Source organism: Pseudophryne corroboree, chromosome 12 (genome assembly GCF_028390025.1).
Source record: "Pseudophryne corroboree isolate aPseCor3 chromosome 12, aPseCor3.hap2, whole genome shotgun sequence".
Taxonomy (NCBI): Eukaryota; Metazoa; Chordata; class Amphibia; order Anura; family Myobatrachidae; genus Pseudophryne; species Pseudophryne corroboree.
The window spans coordinates 118,342,747-118,365,994 of NC_086455.1; the positions used below are offsets into that span (position 1 = coordinate 118,342,747).

The 23,248-nt window shown below is 46.2% G+C and overlaps 1 protein-coding gene across 2 annotated transcripts in view; it reads left to right on the forward strand.

Annotated features, from left to right (window-relative positions):
- RPAP1 (RNA polymerase II associated protein 1) overlaps nucleotides 1-23,248 on the forward strand; it is a 210,377-nt gene that overhangs the window by 180,284 nt on the left and 6,845 nt on the right. For both annotated transcript variants that reach the window (XM_063947921.1, XM_063947922.1), the window contains exons 16-21: nucleotides 3,355-3,537; nucleotides 3,887-4,088; nucleotides 5,291-5,400; nucleotides 5,825-6,020; nucleotides 8,306-8,455; nucleotides 10,097-10,239. In XM_063947921.1, coding sequence (XP_063803991.1) covers nucleotides 3,355-3,537; nucleotides 3,887-4,088; nucleotides 5,291-5,400; nucleotides 5,825-6,020; nucleotides 8,306-8,455; nucleotides 10,097-10,239 — 984 coding nt within the window. The remainder of the gene's footprint in view (nucleotides 1-3,354; nucleotides 3,538-3,886; nucleotides 4,089-5,290; nucleotides 5,401-5,824; nucleotides 6,021-8,305; nucleotides 8,456-10,096; nucleotides 10,240-23,248) is intronic.

Consider the following 23,248-nt stretch of genomic DNA (forward strand, 5'->3'; position numbering starts at 1 on the left):
CAGTTCTGCACTACGGCCCTCCCTTCAGATCCATTAAAGGTGCAAGCTCTACAAACTCTGTTGAGTTCCCTCCTGAGTACAGGAGTGGTTGTGCCAGTACCTCAGTCCCAGAGAGGGAGAGGTTATTACTCAACACTTTTTCTGGTCCAGAAACTCAATGGGTCCTTTTGGCCTATGCTAAATATCAAATTTCTGAACAAGTTTGTGAGAGTGCCCAGGTTTCGTATGGAAACACTGCGCTCCATTGTACTGGCTATGGAACCCGGAGACTATATGGTATCCCTGGATATACAGGATGCATATCTGCATATTCCTATTGTCATGTTGTATCAGCAGTTCCTGCGGTTTGCTATTGGCATCCTTTACTACCAAATCCAGGCTCTGGCATTTGGACTGGCTTCGGATCCTTACCAAGGTCATGGCCGTGATGACGGCCCACCTCCGTCCTGCCGTATTTGGATGACCTGCTGATTCTTGCAAATTCCCACAAAGTCCCCCTCAGTCATCTGCAACTGACCGTAATCTTTCTGCAAGCCCACGGGTGACTTATCAATTGGAAGTTCTTGCTGGTCCCAGCTCAGAGCATGGTGCACCTGGGGACACTTCTGGACACGCACAGTCAGAGACTGTTTCTGTCTCCAGAAAAAGTCCTGAAACTTCAGGACAGGATAAGATGCTTCCTTCGTCGCCCCAGAGTGTCGATACACTCGGTGATACAAGTACTTGGCCTGATAGTGTCAGCTTTCGACATGGTAGAGAACGCTCAATTTCATTCCCGCCCACTACAGAGGTTATTCCTTTCCAAGTGGGACGGCCTACCTCATCAGATCAGATCTCACATGATTTCTTTGACTCCAGAGGTTCATCTGTCGCTGACCTGGTGGCTCCAGGACCAGCAATTGAGCAGGGGCCGTCCCTTCTGGATCCCCGACTGGGTCCTGCTGCCAACGAACGCCAACCTGAGGAGATGGGGAGCGGTGTTGGTGGACCAAGGAGGAATCATTCCTCCCGATAAACATTCTAGAGCTGAGGGCAGTGTTCAATGCATCTCTTGCCCTGCCTCTAGTATAGAACAGTCCTGTTCAAGTACAATCAGACAACGCCACCACGGTGGCATACATAAACCGTCAAGTCGGCACTCGAAGCCGTATGGCAATGTTGGAAGTGTCAAAAATCCTTTGTTGGGCGGAATGCCATTTGCCAGCCATATCGGCAGTGTTCATTACGGGTGTCCTAAACTGGGAAGCGGACTTCCTCAGTCGCCAGGATGTGCACACCGGAGAGTCTTCATCCAGAGGTCATTCAACTTCTATTGGACAGCTGAGGCCTACCGGACGTAGACCTCATGGTGTCTTGACACAATCACAAGGTTCCGGTCTTCGGATCAAGGACCAGGGATGCTCAAGAGCAGCCTTCGTGGACACACTGGCGATTCCATGGAACTTTCAGCTGCCCTACGTGTTCCCTCCAGTGTCACTCCTGCCCAGGGTCCTACGGAAGTTCAAACAAAAAGGATGAATACTATTTGTAGTCGCTCCAGCGTGGCCCAGACGGCATTGGTTCTCAGACCTGCAGGGTCTGTTGACAGAGCATCCCATTCTACTTCCTCAGCGCACAGACTTCCTCGTACAGGACCCTTGTCCCTACCCAGACCTGGCCAGACTGGCTTTGACGGCGTGGCCCTTGAAGCATCACTCCTGAGGGCCAAAGGATTCTCCGAGGCGGTTATCCAAATTATGTTGAAGGACCGCAAACCGGCATCTGCCCGGATCTGTTACAGGGTCTGGAATTCTTACTTCACCTGGTGTGCTGTTAAGAATTATGATCCATATAGATCCAGAACTTCCAAAATTCTGGCTTTTCTGCAACGAGGCCTTGACTTAGGCCTTCGTCTGGCCTCGGTCAAGGTTCACATATCTGTCTTGTCGGTTTGGTTTCAGAGAAAAATTGTGTCTTTACCTGATGTTCATACATTCACACAGGGTGTCCTGCGGATTCAGCCTCCCTATGTCCCTCCAGTGGCTCCATGGGTTCTGGCTGTTGTGCTTAATGCCCTGCGAGAGTCTCCATTTGAACCTCTTGAATCGGTGGACCTTAAATGGCTCATGGCCAAGGTCCTGTTCTTGATGGCTATTGCCTCTGCAAGAAGGGTGTCGGAATTTTGTCCTGTAGTTCACCCTTTTTGATATTTCACCGTGACCGGGCAGTTCTACTTGACCAGGCTATTTGCCTAAGGTGATGTCATCTTTTTACCTTAACCAAGAGATTGTGGTTCCGGCCTTTATCTCTCTGGATTTGTCTCCCAAAGAACGTTATTTGGATGTGGTTAGGGCTCTCCGTATCTATGTGGAGAGGACTGCCTCTATCAGGAGGTCAAATGCCCTTTTTGTCCTGTTTGGTGGCTGGCCTGCGAATAAGCAAACCTTGGCCAGATGGATTAGAATGGTGATTGCATGAGCTTATACGCAGGCTGGACTCCCAGCTCCTGCTGCTATTAAAGCCCATTCTACTCGGTCTGTTGGACCTTCTTGGCGCGTCCGCAGAACAATTGTGCAAGGCGGCTACGTGGTCCTCAGTGAACACGTCTCTTAGGTACTATGCCTTTGATACCTTCGCCTCCCAAGATGCTTCCTTTGGACGCCGGATTCTAATATCCACTAATATGTGTCCCCTCCTCTGAGGAACTGCTTTAGGACACCCCCAATGTTTTCCCTATGGAAACCAATGTAACCTGCTGCAGAAAAGGAGAGTTATGGTAGACTTACCATGGTTAACACTCTTTCTGCGAGGTACATTGGGTTCCACAGGTCGCCCACCCTGAGGCACCTAGTTTTTTAGGGGTTTGTATAGCATTAGCTGCTGGTACCTTCTCCTGTCGTGGGAATGTGGTTCTATGTGACCAACATCTGCCTTGTCTCTTGCCTGCTCCTGTGTCGGACTGGTTAACGAAACTGAGCTCTCAGTGCCTAGAGGCGGGGTTATAGAGGAGGCTCCAATGCATCCTGGGACAGCCTAGAACTTTAGCCTGTGATCAACTCTACACCCCGATGTTGTTTTCCCTGTGGAACCCAATGTACCTTGCAAAATAAATTTGCAAAAATCTCCAAAAAACTGTTTTCACGTTGTCATTATGGGGTATTGTGTGTAGAATTTTGAGGGAAAAAATAAATTTATTCCATTTTGGAATAAGGCTGTAACATAACAAAATGTGGAAAAAGTGAAGCGCTGTGAATACTTTCCGGATGCACTGTATATATATATATATATATATATATATATATAACAAAATCTTGTGTCAGTGATTTTTAATTCTGTTAATTTTTACAGTGGTTGAATTTTTTGTTTTACTCACAGTGATCTGTATCCTGTGCTTGTGAGAATTCTACAGTCCCTGCCCACACTGATTGCCTCTTGTGCAGAAGGAAGTGGCTCCCCTGCAGTTCTCTCCGTCCAGCGAGCATCTGCTGTGATTACTCTGCTTAGTCATGTGACTCAGACCGCTGGCTGCACTGCATACCTAGAGGCCCAGCTCCACAGGTACTGTAATAAGGATTGTTTTTGTTATGATACATAGTATATACAGCTCTGTGATATCTGTAGACTATTTGCACAGTGGGATTTCAACTTCAATATAAGTCAGTAAATCTAGGCTATGCAGATCTAACCGCAAAACCATATCTGTGTCGCCAGTACGGAAGTAGAGACACGAGTGAAAACATAATACAACACACCAAACCGTTGTTAATTGTCCAGATAAAACAAGCAAAGAGACTTAGCAGCTGATAATGAAAAGATTCTTGGTCTGTGCCGCACACTGATTGGCACAACACAGTGTAGAAGGATTGTAGGTGGCTAATAGTGATCACACCTCTTGTGTGCTTTACAGCGCACCTGTAGACACAGAGCCTCAGGTTCCCCCTCCTCCGGTCTCCTGGGCCAATGTCACTGGACTGCTGCCTCTTGTGGAAGCATCCCTGAGGAAATGTCTAAAAGAGGTTTCACATCCCAGCACCTGGGCCCTTCTCCTACCTGTCACCACTACATCCATCAACTTTGTGGCATCTTATTACCGGGCTGCCAGCCATCAGGTGAGCCTAATTTAAAAATTTACTTTCAGAATTTGTTATTTATTTGCGTACAATAAATTTCCTAAATAACAAACAAATACAGATTGTTCTTTTAGTTATAATTTGTGATCCGTGAGAAGGGTTATAATGTCTGCAGTCCAGAAGGCATCCTTATATTGCTCAGATTGTACAATTACTGTGATTCAGCAAAGCTTGTTCTGTTTTCTGCTTAGTGGTTTGGTATGACAGAGCTTAGGGCACCAGGGAGAGCATCTCGGTAGCTCATATATAGCGGGAAGTTTGTGCTTGTTCAGCAGAGTGATTTGTCCATTTTGTACCATTGTCACTGTTGTCCCTCTGGTGTCTGTGCTCTTTAAGTGTGCGTTGGAGCAGTATCCTATCTGTCAGGCTTTAGAATTGCGAATACATATAGAAATAATGTGCAGAATACTCCCCCCCCCCCCCCCCCCCCCTTCAATAGAACGACTTTTACTAGAAAGTAAAGAATAAAAGTTATCCTTTATCTTTATGTGCGTTACCTTACCAGTGTGTGTGTCATGTACTATAGCTGTACAGTCCCATTACAGATAGCTGTCAGTAGTACAGTCCCTATTGTATAAATATAAATGCAACTTTAACAATTTCTTGGTGACAGATTTCAGCAGAAGTAAATATCCACTTTGTTTTTAATGGTAGAATACTGTGTAACCCCTTTTGTTTGTGTGCAATTTCTTTGTAATTTGCAGATGATATTATTATTATTATTACTAGTTATTTATATAGAGCACACATATTCCGCAGCGCTTTACAGAGAATACTTGCCCATACATGTCAGTCCCTGCCCCAGTGGAGCTTACAGCCTATATTCCCTACCACATGTACACACACATTCACGCGAGGGTAAATTTTGTAGGGAGCCAATTAACCGACCAGTATATTTTTGGATTGTGGGAGGAAACCGGAGTACCCAGAGGAAACCCACCCAAGTACGGTGAGAATATACAAACTCCTCACAGAGCCATCGTGGGAATCGAACCCATGACCTCAGTGCTGTGAGGCAGTAATGCTAACCATTACACCATCTGATACTGTACTATATGTCTTTATGAGTTCCCGGTTTATTAGTGAGGCCTCCCCTGGCTTGAAGTAGTGGGACGACTGCAATCCCAGGGTTTCAGCGTAACAAAATGCCCAGCTGATGACCATGTTTTCTCTCTGTGTAGCCCTCGCTGAATGCTGTATTGTGTAATGAGGAAGTGGAGAGATTGACAGACAGTGTGCTTCTGCCGTTCCTGCACCACACCGCTGTACAGTCCATGTGGGACTTGCTCAGGTATAACTTCCCTGTGCTTGGGTTATATTTCTATGTAACATAAGATAGTAAGGGGTATGGTCAGAGTTCACCTCTTGTGTCATCATTGTTCTCCGCCTCTATACACAACACCAAAATAAGCTTCTAAAAAAAGAAACATGTTATAGAAGTTGATACTTTTGTTCTAAATGGTTTTGAGCAAATAAGCAGGGCCTGATCATAGACTGGAGATAGGCAGATTTCTTATGTTGCAAATGCAAATCTATTTATAAAGCATCCTGTTTTTAAGATTTTATATTTTATAATTTTTTAATATGTATTTCTAGCTAGCCCTGTGTCTGTGCATATCCCTGTTGATGTACAGTACATCTGCATTTCTCTGTATACCTTTACCATATCTAATTGTCATCATCTGATGCTTCCTGTCTTTATCCGGTGCCGGCAGATCCTGCTCTGCAGTGTGTAACCCGCTTTCCTGCTCCCCGCTGCCCGAGTCTGTCCACAGTATTGTGACTCTGAGCTGTGCAGGAGGGAAGCCGTCACTCAGCCTTCCTGGCAAAAATTCTCCCTTCCCCACCTTGACCGCTGTGCTGAACCTTATCTGCAACATCAGCAACATCCACAAGGGGCTTGTCGGCAAGGTGAGCTCTGCAGGCACATGGGAATAATGACTCTTCTGTTGCAGAAACATGAAGATGAAATACTTGACAAACTACTGTACAGAAAATATGAAATAAAAAATGAATGGACAGAGCAAACTAGTAGTGCGCAAGGGTGTGTAGTATACCTTTACAGCAATCTCCTATATAATAGCCCAGAGTGACTGTGTGTATAACGCTGGGCGTGGCTAGGAGCTCTCGTTGGGTTAGCAGCAGGTCAATCACATCCAGTCCACAGCTGACTGGGCGAGAAACACCCTCCCACATAGGTTACATCCAATGGGAGGCTCTGCCCTTTGGCTGCTGTGTGTTTACAGAGCAGGATTAACAATGGGGCTGATGGAGCTGCAGCTCCAGGTCCACACCCCAAAATAGTCCCACTGCATCTGCAGCAACATACCCTCCAACAATTTACACATAAAAATCGGTACAAATTCGAAAAGAGGGCGTGGCATGGGTAAAGTGGTGTGGCCACGCCCCTTTTCCTGTACTTTCAATGGACGTTAGGAGAGCCAAAATTCGGTACAGACCATAAAAAAAAAGGTACTGTACCTGCCAAAAAGGTACAGCTGGAGGGTATGCCACTGCATCTGCAGCAAGTCTCTGCGCTGTAGATAGGGGGGGAAAAATATTTTTACTGCAGCGTCCTATGTCCTGATGCCAGTCCGCCTGCCCCCTCTGGCATCAACAATCCCCACTCCGTAGCCGCAGCGCAGTTGGAACAAAAGCTGCTGCGGCCACCGGCATAGAGGTGTATGAAACCGGCGCAGAGGAAGGCTTTCATAGCCCTCCCTGCGCCCCATACTCTCTGAGCCCCGGAGCCTCCTCTGCGTGTGATGTCACAGAAGTGCCTCCCTGCCACAGCCACGCCCAGATCCCCAGCGGCTTTGACTCCACAACACAGCACCTGGGCTGCCGGCCTGGAAGCCCTGAGATGGCTAATGTAACTGATAAAGTGGGTGATATCGCGGAGGGTAATGTCTGGACGCTGAATCAATGTAAAAGGTGACAGTGCTGTGCAGTGCAGTAGTGGGCAGTGTCACTGACACTGCACAGCACTCTCACGTTTTACATAGATTCAGCGAGTCAGTCAGTTCTGCCAGCCAGTCACTATTGTTAGCGCCGGTGTCCCAACGCACCGCATTATAGGAAAGTAAACGCACTAAGTAAACTACAGCTCCCAGCAGCCCTTAGCGCCAAAGCATTCCGGTGCGAAGGCCTGCTGGGAGCTGTAGTTTATTGAGTGCATCTTCTTCCCTATAATGCAGCGCGTTGGGACACTGGCGCTAACAATAGTGACTGGCTGCTTGGCTGCCGTGTGAGTCTCCGGGAGAGCCACTGCCAAAGAGAGGGCAGCAGCTTAGCTGCTTCCAGGAGGAGAAGCAGGAGAATCATTACCCGCAACTCGCAGTACCTCCGGGCCCCATCCACGGCACCCACCCTTCCCTCTACCACCCACTGTGGCTCCGGACCCGGCACCCCGCCTTCCCTCTACCACCCACTGTTGCACCCCCTGCAGCTGCCCCTCCCCCACCTGTGGTGGTTACATACCAACAGCTATGCCACGTAAAGAGAATACCACCAATGAGAGGGCACACACAAAATACTCTCAAACATTGGCAGTAGCTGCGGAGAACATAAGAATACAAATCTATCAGGCCAAAAAGTGTAAGTCTAAACAACCTCTGGAGAATGAAGATTAGCACAGGGTGTATTAGCTTATATTATACGTGTATGCAAATATCCCCAGAGTGTCATTCATGGGAAGGAAACACAGTCCCTCTTGTTGTAAGGAAATCTGCATTGCTCAGCATGCACATACCGCTAGGTAAGTAGTTCTGTGGACATTTCAGGAATATTATACAGATTACACCTTAGTGTCGTCACAAACCCCCCCCCCCCCCCCCCCCCCTCACTACCCCTCCTAAAAAAAAAAACCCAACAAAAAAACAAAAAATAAAAAATAAACAGTTGGACAGCACAGTGACATGGTGGTTTGCATTGCCACTTCATCATGTTAGGGCTATGGGTTTTCCAGGGACCAGGGCCCAATCTGTATGGAGTTTGAATGTGTATGTGCTCTGGGAGCTGATAACATAACCAGACGTGTGTGTACTGTACTGTATGTGTGGTGCAGTATTTAGATTATATCCTGCTGTATAAATAAACAATAATACGAATTCAAATACATCATTATATCATGAAGCAGGGACGGTCAGTTTCTAGTGTTATCATAAAGATGTCTGTCCTCTGTGCTTTTTGTGTAGTTCTCCTTTATTCTGGAATACAAAGGTCTTCAAAATTACTTACTGAAGGTTTGTGAATCTCCAACTCCACCGGCAACTGCGTCTTCCAGCTGGCTTCTGCGACATGAGTATCACTTTCAGTATTTGGTGTTATCTCTGGTATATAAACTGGTAAATATCTGCATTATTGTATTAGATCAGAAATGATTTTCTGTATGCAGTTATTATCTGTGACTCATTTTACTCTTCCGTTGCATATTATATTCTTCCTGTAGCGGGCATGAAAACATTATAAATATGTGTTCCCAGTGATTGATTTCTTTATTCATATAAAGCAACCAATAAGGTTAGGGAGATGTGGGCTAAGAATCCTTCCATATGATCCTTTATAGACGATCTTCTATAAAACAGTGCCTCGTCAACCCACACATAGGGATGATGGACCTAATTCACACCCGATCTCTTCTCTGCGAATTTGCAGAGGTTTGCGTTCAGATAGTCGCCGCCCAGACAGAGTGAACACCCGCCTCGTGCAAGTCTGCGTATGCTGTGCGCATATCTTTGGTAACGCAGGCTAGCGGCAAATCCGGTTGCAACTCACTCACCATCAAATGTTTTTCCAGTCTGTGCGTAGCCCAGGGCTTACTCCTACCGTGCGATAGAATCAAGCTGATCGGGGCCGGAGCTGACGTCACACACCCTCCCTGAAAACACTTGGGAATGTCTGCGTTTTTCCTGACACTCCCAGAAAATGGCCAGTTACCACTCCCAAAAGTCCACTTCCTGTCAATTAACCTGCGTACACCTAGCGATCAGAAAAGACGCGTGCGCACTACGACCCGTATGCATGCGCAGTCGATCGATAATCGTCCGCCTTGCGAATTCGCACAACAGCGATTAGGTGTGAATTAGGCCCGATATTCTCACATATAGAATTTTGGGGTGGAGAAATGCAAATCTCTTTATACTGTAGCATAGATATTGTAGAGCTAGAACCCTATTAAACAATGCTTTTATTATCATGGACTCTTGGCCAGACATTATGGAAAATCTGGTAATACTTCTACCGCTGATACCAAAATATGCCATATGGCAGGCCTGGCCAACCTGTGACTCTCCAGCTGTTGTGAAACTACACGTCCCAGCATGCTCTGCCACAGTTTTTCTATTAGGGAATGCTAAAACTGCAGCAGGGCATGCTGGGATGTGCAGTTTCACAGCAGCTGGAGAGCCACAGGTTGGCCAGTCCTGTCATATGGAATATAAATAAGGAAATAATTTAGATTTCCTATAACACATTTCCGGTATTAAACATTTATTTTGTGGGTTTAAAAAATAAGATACGATCTTCTATTTGCAAAAGGCCAAAATGATTTGAGTAGGGCTTGTTGTATTAACTGACACAAAGTTTCGCCTGGACACTTTCTATGTAATATTACCCTGTCACTTCACTGCTAGGCGGCAATATTTGTCTGAGCCATCGCATTAGGTTTCCTGTTGTCAGCATGCAGAGCAGTATCCGTTATCCCGTGAGGTAGAATGGAAATATTATGACTGCTGGTGCACTATATAAGACGTCTGCATTGTACCAATGCAAATAATTTATCTTTACACAAAACTATACACACCTGAAACAATTAAGTTATATTAGCACATGCAGGTAAACCATAGCTGCGCTAATGTTTGGTACCACCACAAGAAATGCCATGAAGAGAAAATAATTATGTCAGGATAACGGTTTTACTTTGGGAAAGGAGAATTCAATTCACATAGCTTTTAGCTTCATTTTCGTTCTCTTTTTATCCCACGTAGGTAATGATGTATCCAGAGCATTCCCAGCATGCTTCACTCTGCCACTCTGTCTCCCTGACGTTACTGAGCAGACTCTTGCCAGGCAGCGAGCATTTGGCTCAGAAACTTATTTCTGCATTTACTTTCAATCCTGCTTTTCTGCCGTAAGTCCTTGTTGGTTTATAAGTTTGTTACTTTGTTTTACTACCCAGGGGAGGCTACTATATGTAAATACTCATGTAAATAATATCTATAGAAACACAAAGGGTGGGATTCAATTGCGGACAGGTAATTTAAGAAACCCGGTTTGCTATTCAATTGAAGGACAGAAAATTGGACACAGTGATTTCTAGAGAAGTCACCACGTCTTTTTTTTTTCTCGCACCTCCAGAGAAAGTCTGATTATTCCTAAAATCGTTAATTTTACAGAAAATCACACACCCCCACCCCCTCGCCCAAGGACTAATTAAGCAATTGGAAGATTCCAATAAGTTTAAGTGGTCTATAATTACCTTCAAAGTGGTGTCTTCTCCAGCATCGGGTTTCGGGTCTTTTACAGTAGCGGTGGGCGATGAATGTAGTGTCACCTCCCTGCCCCGAAGGGTTACAGATGGGAGAACCACATCTCCCGGCAGTCCCTTCCCCAGTGGAAGTGGAGGGGAGACGACTAGAAGCCGCAGAGACCACCAAACAGGTAAGTATCCAAATTTTTTGGCACTATTTTTTTAAATTGGATAGCGTGAGTATTGGGAGCATGCTTACCCACGTTAATCTAAAATTGGGGTGAGAGGTAAGCAAGGATTTCTCCTGCAGGGTCCACAGGTTATTCCCAGTATAACATTGGGATATGAGCTAGTTACAGCGGATTGGCACCAAACGATCAAAGCTTTTGGCCTCCCAGAATGCAACGGGCCCTTCCCTATATCCCCACCTCCTGGCTCAGGCAATTCAGTTATTTTTGTTTGGTCCTGCAGGAGCCGGACCATGGTCAATGGGCTGCTGGTTTTTAGCAGCCATAAGTTTTTTTATTTTATTTTATAGTCTTACTATTTTTTGTGTGCAATCCGTCCAAAAAGCGTCTTATACGTACCTTAGAAAGAGTTGCTCCAACAACTACCTGCTGGGTCGCGACAACGCTTACCCACGTGTACAGTGCTGTTTCGGCGGGCATCTGTGTAGGATGTACTAGAAGGTCCAGCAGACGTTACCAGGCTATGGCCGGAGTACAGGGAGAACGCTTAGTAGGGGAAACGCGAGACAAAGCTGCACAGTTTCGGGGTGGAGACTACCGAACAGTCACTGATGCTGCTGCCACCTTGGGTGCACCAGCACTAGGCCTCAGGGATCATAGGCTCCAGGTATGAGGCCGCGATCCCTAGCGTTGATGTCAGCAGTGGTGAGTAAGACGCTCCCTTGGTTGCCCCTCCCCCTGGTTCATGACCAGTTTCCTCCGAGTTTCCCTCTTTTGTCTGAGACGCTGTGTATCTAAAAGGACCCAGTCGCAGCATAGGCAGCTGTATGACTGGTGCGTCAGTGTTCACTTGGGCGTCTGTGTTCACTGTAGGTTCACGGGGCGATTGTGTACACTATTAGCGTCTGGATCCACTCAGCGTTCACTAACATATTGATCGATCCTGAAAGCGGGGTGAAGTCTCCCTGTATCCCACTCTCCTAAGCCGGGTGATACAGCACTAAGTTTCTATCTACCTTTGGTACGAATAGTTGGATAAGTGCCTGATGCATATGAGTCTGTAAATTATTGCTGCTGTTTTCTTTCGCTGTGCGACTGAATACATCTAAACTCCTATATAAGGTAATGCAGAAATATATTTCTCCTACATAACTGAAATGTATCTGTAGTTGATTATGTGCTCATATTGAGTATTATACTAATGTATAACCTGTGACTGATTGCTAGTGTGTTTGCTGACTTTACTATTTTCTGTCAAGTTTTCTGTGTATTCCGATCCTCAATGCTTGTGCAAAGCAGAGAGGGATCAGATTGTATGTCACTTTAACAAATTTGTGTAGTTAGCGTGATTTATTTATCATGTCTAAGAGAGGCAAGGGTGAGGAGGTTACACTCTCCTCAGCAGCACCAACACTCATGTCATGTTTGTCTTGCAAAGCTAGGTTAGTTAACCAGGATCTGTCTCAAAATGGATTATGTGCAAATTGTTTTAGCTTTCACCAAAGCCTCTTGAATAATCCGAGGCAAGCACAGTTTCAAGTTGAACCCGCATGGGCTACTTTTGCACAGACGTTATCCAGTATAGCTGAGCGGATAATGCCAGCAACTATACCAGAGATAGGTTATCCTATTAACCCTTACATGCAACATTCCACCTGGGGTTTATCACATCCAGTACAGGAATCAGCAGCCTCTCAACAGATACAGGCTGAAAGGCCGGTGGTAAGTAAATCACATAGACATGAAACAACATCTTCACAATCTACACGTTTCAGATGAGGACTCGTCGGAGGATAAGGACTCATCGTACTCCGGGTCTGTATACAGATAGAGGAGGAAGGCCTCAGCTAAGTGGACATACCTGAGCTAATTAGGTGCTATGAAAGCCATTCTATCCTTAGAGGAGGCAGCAGAGCCATTGTTAAAATCTAGGGCACCTGTGTTTAAACGTCCCAAAATAGTTAGGGCTGATTTTCCTGGGTCAGAACAGTTGACGGAAATTATGCAAGAGACTTTGGTTACCCCCAGTAAGAAGTTTAGAATTCCAAGGAAATGTAATTCCCATTATCCTCTTCCGGCAGGGGACTGTTTAAAAAGAGAGGTGGCTCCCAAAGTAGATACGCATGTCATCCTATTGGTATGAAAATCTACATTACCTCTCCCTTGAACATCAATAAATTATGTCATGGATAGGAAAATAGATGGTTGTCTTAAAACCATTTTCTCCTTGTCTGAGGCAATCATAAGACCAGCCATGGCTTCAGCCTGAATGGCAAAAGCAGTGGCAGCCTAGGCTGATGCATTGGAGTATGACCTTTCAATGGCATCTAGAGAGCAAAAATCCCATATTGCACATATCAAACAGGCAGCTATTTTTATGGAAGAAGCAGCCTTGGATATGGGTACAATTGCCTCTCAGGCATCAGCCTCAGCAGTAGCAGCTCGCAGAGCGGTTTGGCTACGTACATGGAAAGCTGACTCAGAATCCAAGAAAGTTCTGGAGTCCTTGCCTTTTAGTGGAGATATTCTTTTTGGTAAAGAATTAAACAGTATTTTGGAGTCAGAAGCAGACTCCAAGAAAGTGAAGTTTCCTTCCACACACAAATCCAAGCCTAGATTTCCAGCTTTTCGGCCCTTTCGGATTCAAGGAAATCAAAAGGAAAGGGTTATAGCAAACAGTCTCAATCTGACAAGTCTGGTAAGACTAAAAAGCTTTGGGCGACCAGAGGGTCGGCTTCCAAATCAGAAGAGGCCTCCACCTGGGGGACCCCAGGGTGGGAGGACGACTTCTTCAGTTTGCACAGATCTGGAAGCAGTCTACCACAGATGCCTGGGTGTAAAAAACGGTAACGCACGGTTATGCATTTGCTTTTAAGAAACACCCCCCTCAAAGGTGTTTTTGTACCAGTTCATCTTCAGTGGAAACGAAGGCCAGGGCTTTGCAAGAGGCAGTTCAGAATTTGCTTAAGTCAGGAGTGATCATTCCAGTTCCTCCTGCACAACGAGGACAATGTTTTTATTCCAACCTGTTTCTAGTCCAGAAGCAAAATGGGTCTCTCCAGCCCATACTCAATCGCAAAGTGCTGAACAAGTACATTTGGGTGCCTCGGTTTCATATGGAGACTTACGTTCCATTATTTTAGCCATGGAGCCAGAGAATTTTATGGTATTCCTGGATATCCAGGACGCTTACCTTCATGTTCCTATAGCACTGTCCCATCAGTGCTATCTCAGGTTTGCTATACTTCAGCAACATTTTCAATTTAAGGCCCTAATATTTGGACTGACCACAGCTCTCAGAGTGTTCACCAAAATGATGGTGTGCTAATGGCATCTTATCTCCTTCATCAGGGGATCTGGATTTTTCCATACCTTGATGACTTATTAATCCTGGAAAAATCTCAGGAATTGCTTCAGTGTCATCTGCAATAGACAGTACCTTGTTTGCAGACACACGGTTGGCTCATAAATTGGGCAAAGTCGTCCCTAGTTCTGTCACAACGGATGTCTCACTTGGGGGCTGTGTTGGATTCGAGTCTTTAGAGAGTCATTTTACCTCTGAACAAAATATCCATGATTCAGTCAAGGATTCTGGAGCTGCTGCACAGTCAATGATGGGGTTGATGGTGTCAACATTTGACATGGTGGAGTGTGCTCAGTTCCACTCGAGGCCTCTGCAATGTCTGATCCTTTCCAAATGGAATGGATTTCATCAGATAATAAAAACGCAGACTATGGTCCTTCCTCTGGAAGTAAGGTGGCTACAGACATCCCATCTGGACAAAGGTAGACCCTTTTGGATATCAGATTGGGAAATTCTGACAACGGATGCCATCCTTCAGGGCTGGGGAGCGGTGTCAGGAAGGACTTGCTTCCAGGGGCAGTGGACCAAGGAAGAAAGTTGCCTGCCAATAAATATATTGGAACTTCGGGCCATATATATGGCACTTATTCAGGCAAAGACATTCTTCAGGGGAAACCAGTCCAATCTGCACGGACAATGCAGTAGCGTACCTCAACCATCAGGGAGGATCTCGCAGCCAAAATGCAATGAAGGAGGTAAGTCACACGTTAAAGTGGGCAGAACTTCATCATCCAGCCTTGTCCGCAATGTTCATTCCGGGAGTCCTAAAATGGGAAACGGATTTTCTCAGTCAACACGCCACTCATGTAAATGAATGGGCTTTACACCTTCTTCCAAATTCTGGTAGACAAGTGGGGGTTACCGGAGATAGATCTCACGGCGTCCCTTGAGAACAACGAAGTTCCCGCATACGGGTCAAGAACAAAGGATCCCAAAGCGATCTTTGTGGATGCCCTGTCAGTGAGATGGGACCTTCGTCTGGCCTATGTGTTTCTACCAATCTCCCTGTTACCCAGGACAAAGAAGGGGCGCCGTGATACTGATAGCTCCGTCTCGGCCCAGAAGACATTGATACACAGATCTGCAGAGGCTGTCAATGGATGTTCCATTCCTATTCCCTCAACATCCAGATCTACTGTCTCATGGTCATTGCTATCACAAGCACCTGGATCAACTGTCTTTGACGGCGTGGCTCTTGAGACTTCCATCCTGAAAGCAAGAGGATCCTCACAAAAGGTAATTCAAACAATGCTCAGAGCAAGGAAACCTTCCTCAGCTCGCATTTATCACCGAATATGGCAAGCCTATATTCAATGGTGCAGTGACCGTAAATTTGATCCTTGATCTTTCAGAGTTTCCAGAGTCCTAGCATTTCTTCAGGCAGGAATGGACAAAGGTCTAAGGGTGGCTTCCTTGAGAGTGCAAGTGTCAGCGTTGACTGTATGGTTTCAAAAGAAAATTGCCAACCTATAGGATGTGCACACTTTTTTCCAGGGAATGCTGCACATTCAACCTCCTTTTTGTTCCTACTACAGTGCCTTGGGACTTAAGTTTAGTTCTAAAGGCCCTTCAAGTTGCCCCATTTGAACCACTAAAACGAGTGGATCTTAAATGGTTGACAGCTAAAGTTCTCTTTCTACTGGCTATTGCTTCAGCTAAAAGAGTTTTCTGATTTAGGGGCATTGTTATGTCACCCTCCTTTTGTGACTTTTTATCCAGATAGAGCGGTTCTCAGAACCAAATCTGAGTATCTTCCTATGGTGGTTTCTAAATTCCACCTTAACAAAGAAATTGTAGTCCTGGCCTTCCAAGGGTCGGACCTTTCTGCAGGAGATGCATCATTGGACGTAGTCCGTGCTTTAAGGATCTATGTGGATTGTACCAGTGCCATCAGAAAAACACACTCATTCTCTATGGATTTCACAGGAGAGGATGACCTGCTGACAAGCAGACACTGGCAAGGTGGCTTCGAATGACGATTTCAGAAGCATATTTTCAAGCTGATCTCCCTGTTCCGGCTAATGTCTCTGCTCACTCTACTCGTAAGGTAGGTCCGTCATCAACAGCACAACGTGGTGCTTCAGCAGAACAGATATGTAAGGCAACTACATGGTCTTCCATTAACACATTCATTAGACATTATGCCTTTGATACCTTTGCCTCTCAGGACGCTGAATTCGGGCAAAGGATTCTCCTGTCCAATCAGGAGCGTCCCCACCATTAAATTGGTTTACGATATCCAAGTGTTATCCTGTGGATAACCTGTGGACCCTGCATGAAAAATAATGGTTATGTTAGACTTATCGTTGATAACTCTATTTCTCCTAAGTCCACATAGATCCCACCCTGACGCACCTGATTTGAGGATCCTTTCACTCACTAACCTCTTCCTTCTTGTACGGAAGGGTGTTCATGAGTGTTCTTCTCGCCTGATTAGGGCTCTCTATGATGCTCCTGCTTTGAGCTTTGGAAAACAACGGAATTGCCTGAGCTAGTAGGCAGGGATATAGGAACGGGCCCATTGCGTTCTGGGAGGCCGAAAGATTTGATCGTTTGGTGCCAATCCGCTGTCGCTACCTCATATCTCAATGTTATCCTGTGGAACCTGTGGACTTAGGAGAAATAGAGAAATAGAGTTATCAACGGTAAGTTTACCATAACGATTATTTTTACGTCACTAAACCTTGCGCCCAGTGGAATTCCCAGCTTAGGGGGAGACTTTTCAAATCATGGAGAGAGATAAAGGGGGTCATTCCGACCCGTTCGCACGCAGCAGTTTTTCGCCAAAGCCAGCCCCATCATCGCTGGATCCATCGCACAGGGTAAGTATGTCCAAGGCTAACAGAAAAAAATAGAAAAAACTATGCGCTCAGGTGAATAACACTGCACTAGGTTGTCAGCAGCCTCTTGAAAAAGGGAATTGCCAATCCCTTAAAACGAAAACTATCAAACAAATAGCAAGTGGCGCTAGACAACCAGAGTATAATAAAACATTTATTTTCTAAAATGCATGTAGAAATTACAACAACCTCCCGGGGGTAATATATCTTAAAACATCACAATGTCTGAACAAACACTAAATAGGTCCAATAAGTAACATATAATTAGTATATCATAACACCTGGAAGTTGAACAGCCTTTTGTGGATTATATATGTGCACACTGATATTGCTAATTGATGAAACGAAAGTCACTAGCACCTGTATTCTAATAGCCAGTTGCAAAAAACATAAGTTCATAAGAATGAGTAGCTGTTGCAGAAAAGAAACAAATGTATGTTAATAGCTGTATGCACACAGTTACCACTGGGCAGGAGCTCCTTCAATCTCTGCTCCCTGGTGTTGTCCCACTGTCCGGATGGAGACACTCACCAGGACCTCAGTGGGCAATCTGGAAGCCGCGCCGTGCGGGGTGTCTAAAAAGCGCTGTCCTAGCCCTGTCCACACCGGCTCCGGTACCTCCGTATTATGCAAACGGGGGCTAGTAGCTGGTAAATCCGGAGTTAAGTAGGGATAGCGTTCCTGGTGTGTATGACCCACAATGAGCCTTTCCTCTAGTGGGCGGGCGTCCGACAGGAGCTCCGTTCGCCGGTCTGCGCCGGGCTTGGAGAAACGGTACTCGTAGCTTCCACCATTCAGCTTAGAGTATGCAGTCTGGCTGCAAAGATGAAAAGATGTATCCTAGGATACAGGCTTCCTATTACAAGGATTTACACCCCAAAGCTACGGGAAGCTTTACACCTAAACAGCGATTCATCTTGCTCACTGAGATCAACTGTCCACTACTGCGGTTGGAGACACCTGCACTGCATCTTTTCATCTTTGCAGCCAGACTGCATACTCTAAGCTGAATGGTGGAAGCTACGAGTACCGTTTCTCCAAGCCCGGCGCAGACCGGCGAACGGAGCTCCTGTCGGACGCCCGCCCACTAGAGGAAAGGCTCATTGTGGGTCATACACACCAGGAACGCTATCCCTACTTAACTCCGGATTTACCAGCTACTAGCCCCCGTTTGCATAATACGGAGGTACCGGAGCCGGTGTGGACAGGGCTAGGACAGCGCTTTTTAGACACCCCGCACGGCGCGGCTTCCAGATTGCCCACTGAGGTCCTGGTGAGTGTCTCCATCCGGACAGTGGGACAACACCAGGGAGCAGAGATTGAAGGAGCTCCTGCCCAGTGGTAACTGTGTGCATACAGCTATTAACATACATTTGTTTCTTTTCTGCAACAGCTACTCATTCTTATGAACTTATGTTTTTTGCAACTGGCTATTAGAATACAGGTGCTAGTGACTTTCGTTTCATCAATTAGCAATATCAGTGTGCACATATATAATCCATAAAAGGCTGTTCAACTTCCAGGTGTTATGATATACTAATTATATGTTACTTATTGGACCTATTTAGTGTTTGTTCAGACATTGTGATGTTTTAAGATATATTACCCCCGGGAGGTTGTTGTAATTTCTACATGCATTTTAGAAAATAAATGTTTTATTATACTCTGGTTGTCTAGCGCCAGTTGCTATTTGTTTGATAAGTATGTCCAAGGCTAGTCTAGTTTTGAGTGAATTTTTTTTAGCTTAGCAGGGCTGCAAAAGCGATCGCAGCCCTGCTAAGCTAAAATACACTCCCCCATAGGCGTGGACTATTGATCGCAGCAGCAGCAGCAAAAAGTTGCTGGCTGCGATCAACTCGGAATGACCACCAAAGTACTAACCAATAAGCTTATAACTGTCATTTTACAGGCAATTATAGAAAAAAGAAATTAAGAAGAGGATTGATTGGTACATTTTCTCTATCCAAGATTTGATAAATCTCCCCCTTAGTTCTGGTATCATTATTGCTCATTGTGAGTTCTAATTCCTGCACCTCAGTATTTATTAGGGTCTCTTCAGTATTAAAAAAATAATCACACAAATGCTGTTAATTACTGCGGTTACTAGAAATCCTCTCAGGTGTGCATGACCTGAATAAAAGCACATGGCTTCTAGCTTGAAGTGGTCATAGCACTCATTAAAGACTTTTACTATTTACATTATCCCATATATATGTATGTGTGTGTGTGTGTGTATATGTGTGTGTGTGTGTGTGTGTGTGTGTGTGTGTGTGTGTGTGTGTGTGTGTGTATAATTAGCTTCCTGTCAACTACTATTAAAGGTTGTTGCTTTTATTATCTTGATTAAATCTAGTTTATTTTTTTAGGCGTCTTGTTGTACTATCTGCATTTATATAAGTTTCAGCAAAAGTGTTCTATGTTGATAGGTCTTCTGCTATTATTTTGCTTTACGGACGGGTTTCTTTGGTCTCCTCAGTAGAGAGAATGTTTTTGAAAAATCAACTCAGAAGTGAGTTCTGGATGCACTTCATAATAAAATTACATGTTTATACTGTAGTTGTCAGAGTTTTCCTGTTAGTGTTGTGGACATGGAATTATGTGCAAAATTTACATAAATCAATTAAGCTCTGTTTTTTGCATAAAAATATAGACTTAGTTCAAGTTATTTTATGATTTTTTTTTCTCTGACGTCCTAGTGGATGCTGGGGACTCCGTAAGGACCATGGGGAATAGACGGGCTCCGCAGGAGACTGGGCACTCTAAAGAAAGATTTAGGACTATCTGGTGTGCACTGGCTCCTCCCCCTATGACCCTCCTCCAAGCCTCAGTTAGATTTCTGTGCCCGGCTGAGCTGGATGCACACTAGGGGCTCTCCTGAGCTCCTAGGAAGAAAGTGTTTGTTAGGTTTTTTATTTTCAGTGAGACCTGCTGGCAACAGGCTCACTGCATCGAGGGACTAAGGGGAGAAGAAGCGAACCTACCTAAGTGGTGGTAGCTTGGGCTTCTTAGGCTACTGGATACCATTAGCTCCAGAGGGATCGAACACAGGACCCGACCTCGTCGTCCGTTCCCGGAGCCGCGCCGCCGTCCCCCTTACAGAGCCAGAAGCAAGAAGGTCCGGAAAATCGGCGGCTGAAGACTTCTATCTTCTCCAAGGTAGCGCACAGCACTGCAGCTGTGCGCCATTGCTGCTCATGCACACCACACACTGCGGTCACTGATGGGTGCAGGGCGCTGGGGGGGGCGCCCTGAGCAGCAATACTGACACCTTGACTGGCAAACTGGCACCATATATAGCCCCAGGGGCTATATAGGTGCTTTTTAACCCCTGCCAGAATCCATAAAAATGCGGGAGAAAGTCTGCGAAAAAGGGGCGGAGCTATCTCCTTCAGCACACTGGCGCCATTTTTCCCTCACAGCTCCGTTGGAGGGAAGCTCCCTGGCTCTCCCCTGCAGTCAATACACTAAAGAAAGGGTTAAAAAGAGAGGGGGGGCACAATTTAGGCGCAGTATACAATATATATAGGCAGCTATAAGGGAAAACACTCTTTATATGTGATATCCCTGTGGTATATAGCGCTCTGGTGTGTGCTGGCATACTCTCCTTCTGTCTCCCCAAAGGGCTTTGTGGGGTCCTGTCCTCTGTCAGAGCATTCCCTGTGTGTGTGCTGTGTGTCGGTACGGCTGTGTCGACATGTATGAGGAGGATAATGATGTGGAGGCGGAGCGAATGCCTGTAAATGTGATGTCACCCCCTGCGGGATCGACACCAGTGTGGTTGGACTTATGGAAGGATTACGTGAAAGTGTCAACTCCTTACACAAAAGGTCGACGACACAGAACAGCCGGCTACTCAGCTTGTGCCTGTTCCAGCGTCTCAAATGTCATGGGGGGCTCTAAAAACGCCCGCTACCTCAGATGGCAAAAACAGATGTCGACACGGATACCGACACCAGTGTCGACGACGATGAGACTAGTGTACCCTCCAAATAGGTCCACCCGTTACATGATTGAGGCAATGAAAAATGTATTACACATTTATGATAATACCCCAGGTACCACATAAAAGGGTATTATGTTTGGTGAGAGAAAACTACCAGTAGTTTTTCCTGCATCTGAGAAATTAAATGAGGTGTGTGAGGAAGCGTGATCTTCCCCCGATAAGAAATTGATAATTTCTAAACGGTAATTGGCAGCGTACCCTTTCCCGCCAGAGGATAGGTCACGTTGGGAAACACCCCATAGGGTAGATACAGCGCTTACACGCTTATCAGAAAAGGTGGCACTACCATCTCCGGATATGGCCGCCCTGAAGGAACCTGCTGATAAAAAGCAGGGGGTTACCCTGAAAGATATAGTCACACACTCGGGCATTATATTGCGACCAGCCATTGCTTCGGCATGGATGTGCAGTGCTCCCGCTGCGTGGTCAGATTCCCTGTCGGAAAATAACTATGGATAGGGACAATATTTTGCTGACAATAGAGCATATAAAAGACGTGGTCTTACACATGCGTGATGCACAGAGGGATATTTGCCGGCTGGCATCAAAAATAAGCGCTAGGTCCATTGCCATTGCCGAGTTATGGATTTGGCAATGGTCAGGCGATGCCGACTCGAATCGGCACATGGAAGTTTTGCCCTATAAGGGGGTAAAAACTGTTTGGGGATGGTCTTTCAGGCCTCGTTTCCACAGCTACTGCTGGGAAATCGACTTTTTTGCCACAGGCTACCCCACAACAAAAGAAAGCACCGTATCATCAAGTACAGTCCTTTCGGCCCCAGAAAAGCAAGAGGGCTAGAGGCTCATCCTTTCTGCCGAGAGGCAAAGGTAGAGGAAAAAGCTGCAGCACACAGCTAGTTCCCAAGAGCAGAAGTCCTCCCTGCGTCCGGTAAGTCCACATCATGACGCTGGGGCTGCTCAGGCGGACCCGGGTACGGTGGGGGCCCGTCTCAGAAATTTCAGCGCCCAGTGTGCTCTCTCACATGGATCCCTGGGTCCTTCAAGTAGTATCTCAGGGGTACAGGCTGGAGTTCGAGACGTTCTTCCCCCCGCCGTTTCCTAAAATCTGCCTTACCGGCACCTCCCTCTGCCAGGGAGGCGGTGTTGGTGGCTATTCAACACTATAATCACAACAAGTGATTGTCAAGGTGCCCCTCCTTCAGCAAGGAAGGGGTTACTATTCCACAATGGTTGTGGTACCGAAACAGAACGGTTCGGTGAGACCCATCTTAAAATTAAAATACTTGAACTTTTATATCAGAAGATTCAAGTTCAAGATGGAATCGCTCAGGGCGGTTATTACGAGCCTGGACGAGGGGGATTACAGGGTCTCCCTGGACATCAAGGATGCGTACCTGCATGTCCCCATTTACCCTCCTCACCAGGAGTACCTCAGATGTGTGGTACAGGACTGTCACTATCAGTTCCAGACGCTGCCGTTGGAGTTGTCCACGGCACCGAAGGTCTTTACCAAGGTAATGGCCGAAATGATGATACTCCTTCGCAAGAAGGAAGTTTTTATTATCCCGTACTTGGACGATCTCCTGATAAAGGCGAGGTCCAAAGAACAGTTGGTAGTGGGGGTAGCACTCTCTCGGGAAGTGCTACAACAGCACGACTGGATTCTCAATATTCCAAAGTCACAGCTGGTCCCGACGACACGTCTTCTGTTCCTGGGAATGATTCTGGACACAGACCAGAAAAGAGTGTTTCTTCCAGTGGAAGCACACGAGTCCTGGAAAAAATGGTAGCTTCGTACGAAGCATAATTCCATTCGGAAGGTTCCACGCAAGGACGTTCCAGTGGGACCTGTGGGACAAATGGTCCGGGTCCCATCTACAGATACAACAGCGGATAACCCTGTCGGCAAGAAACAGGTTGTCGCTGCTGTGGTGGCTGCAGAGGGCTCATCTACTAGAGGGCCGCAGATTCGGAATACAGGACTGGGTCCTGGTGACCACGGAGGCCAGCCTTCGGGGCTGGGGTGCAGTCACACAGGGAAGAAATTTCCAAGGAGATCTCGCGTCACATAAATATTCTGGAGCTAAGGGCCATTTACAATGCCCTAAGCCAAGCAAGGCCCCTGCTTCAGAACCAGCCGGTACTGATCCAATCAGACAATATCACGGCGGTCGCCCATGTAAACAGACAGGGCGGCACAAGAAGCAGGATGGCGATGGCAGAAGCCACAAGGATTCTCCGATGGGCGACCTACACCCGGGAGAATGGGGACTTCTTCCAGAAGTTTTCCAAATGCGGGTAAACCGTTGGGAAT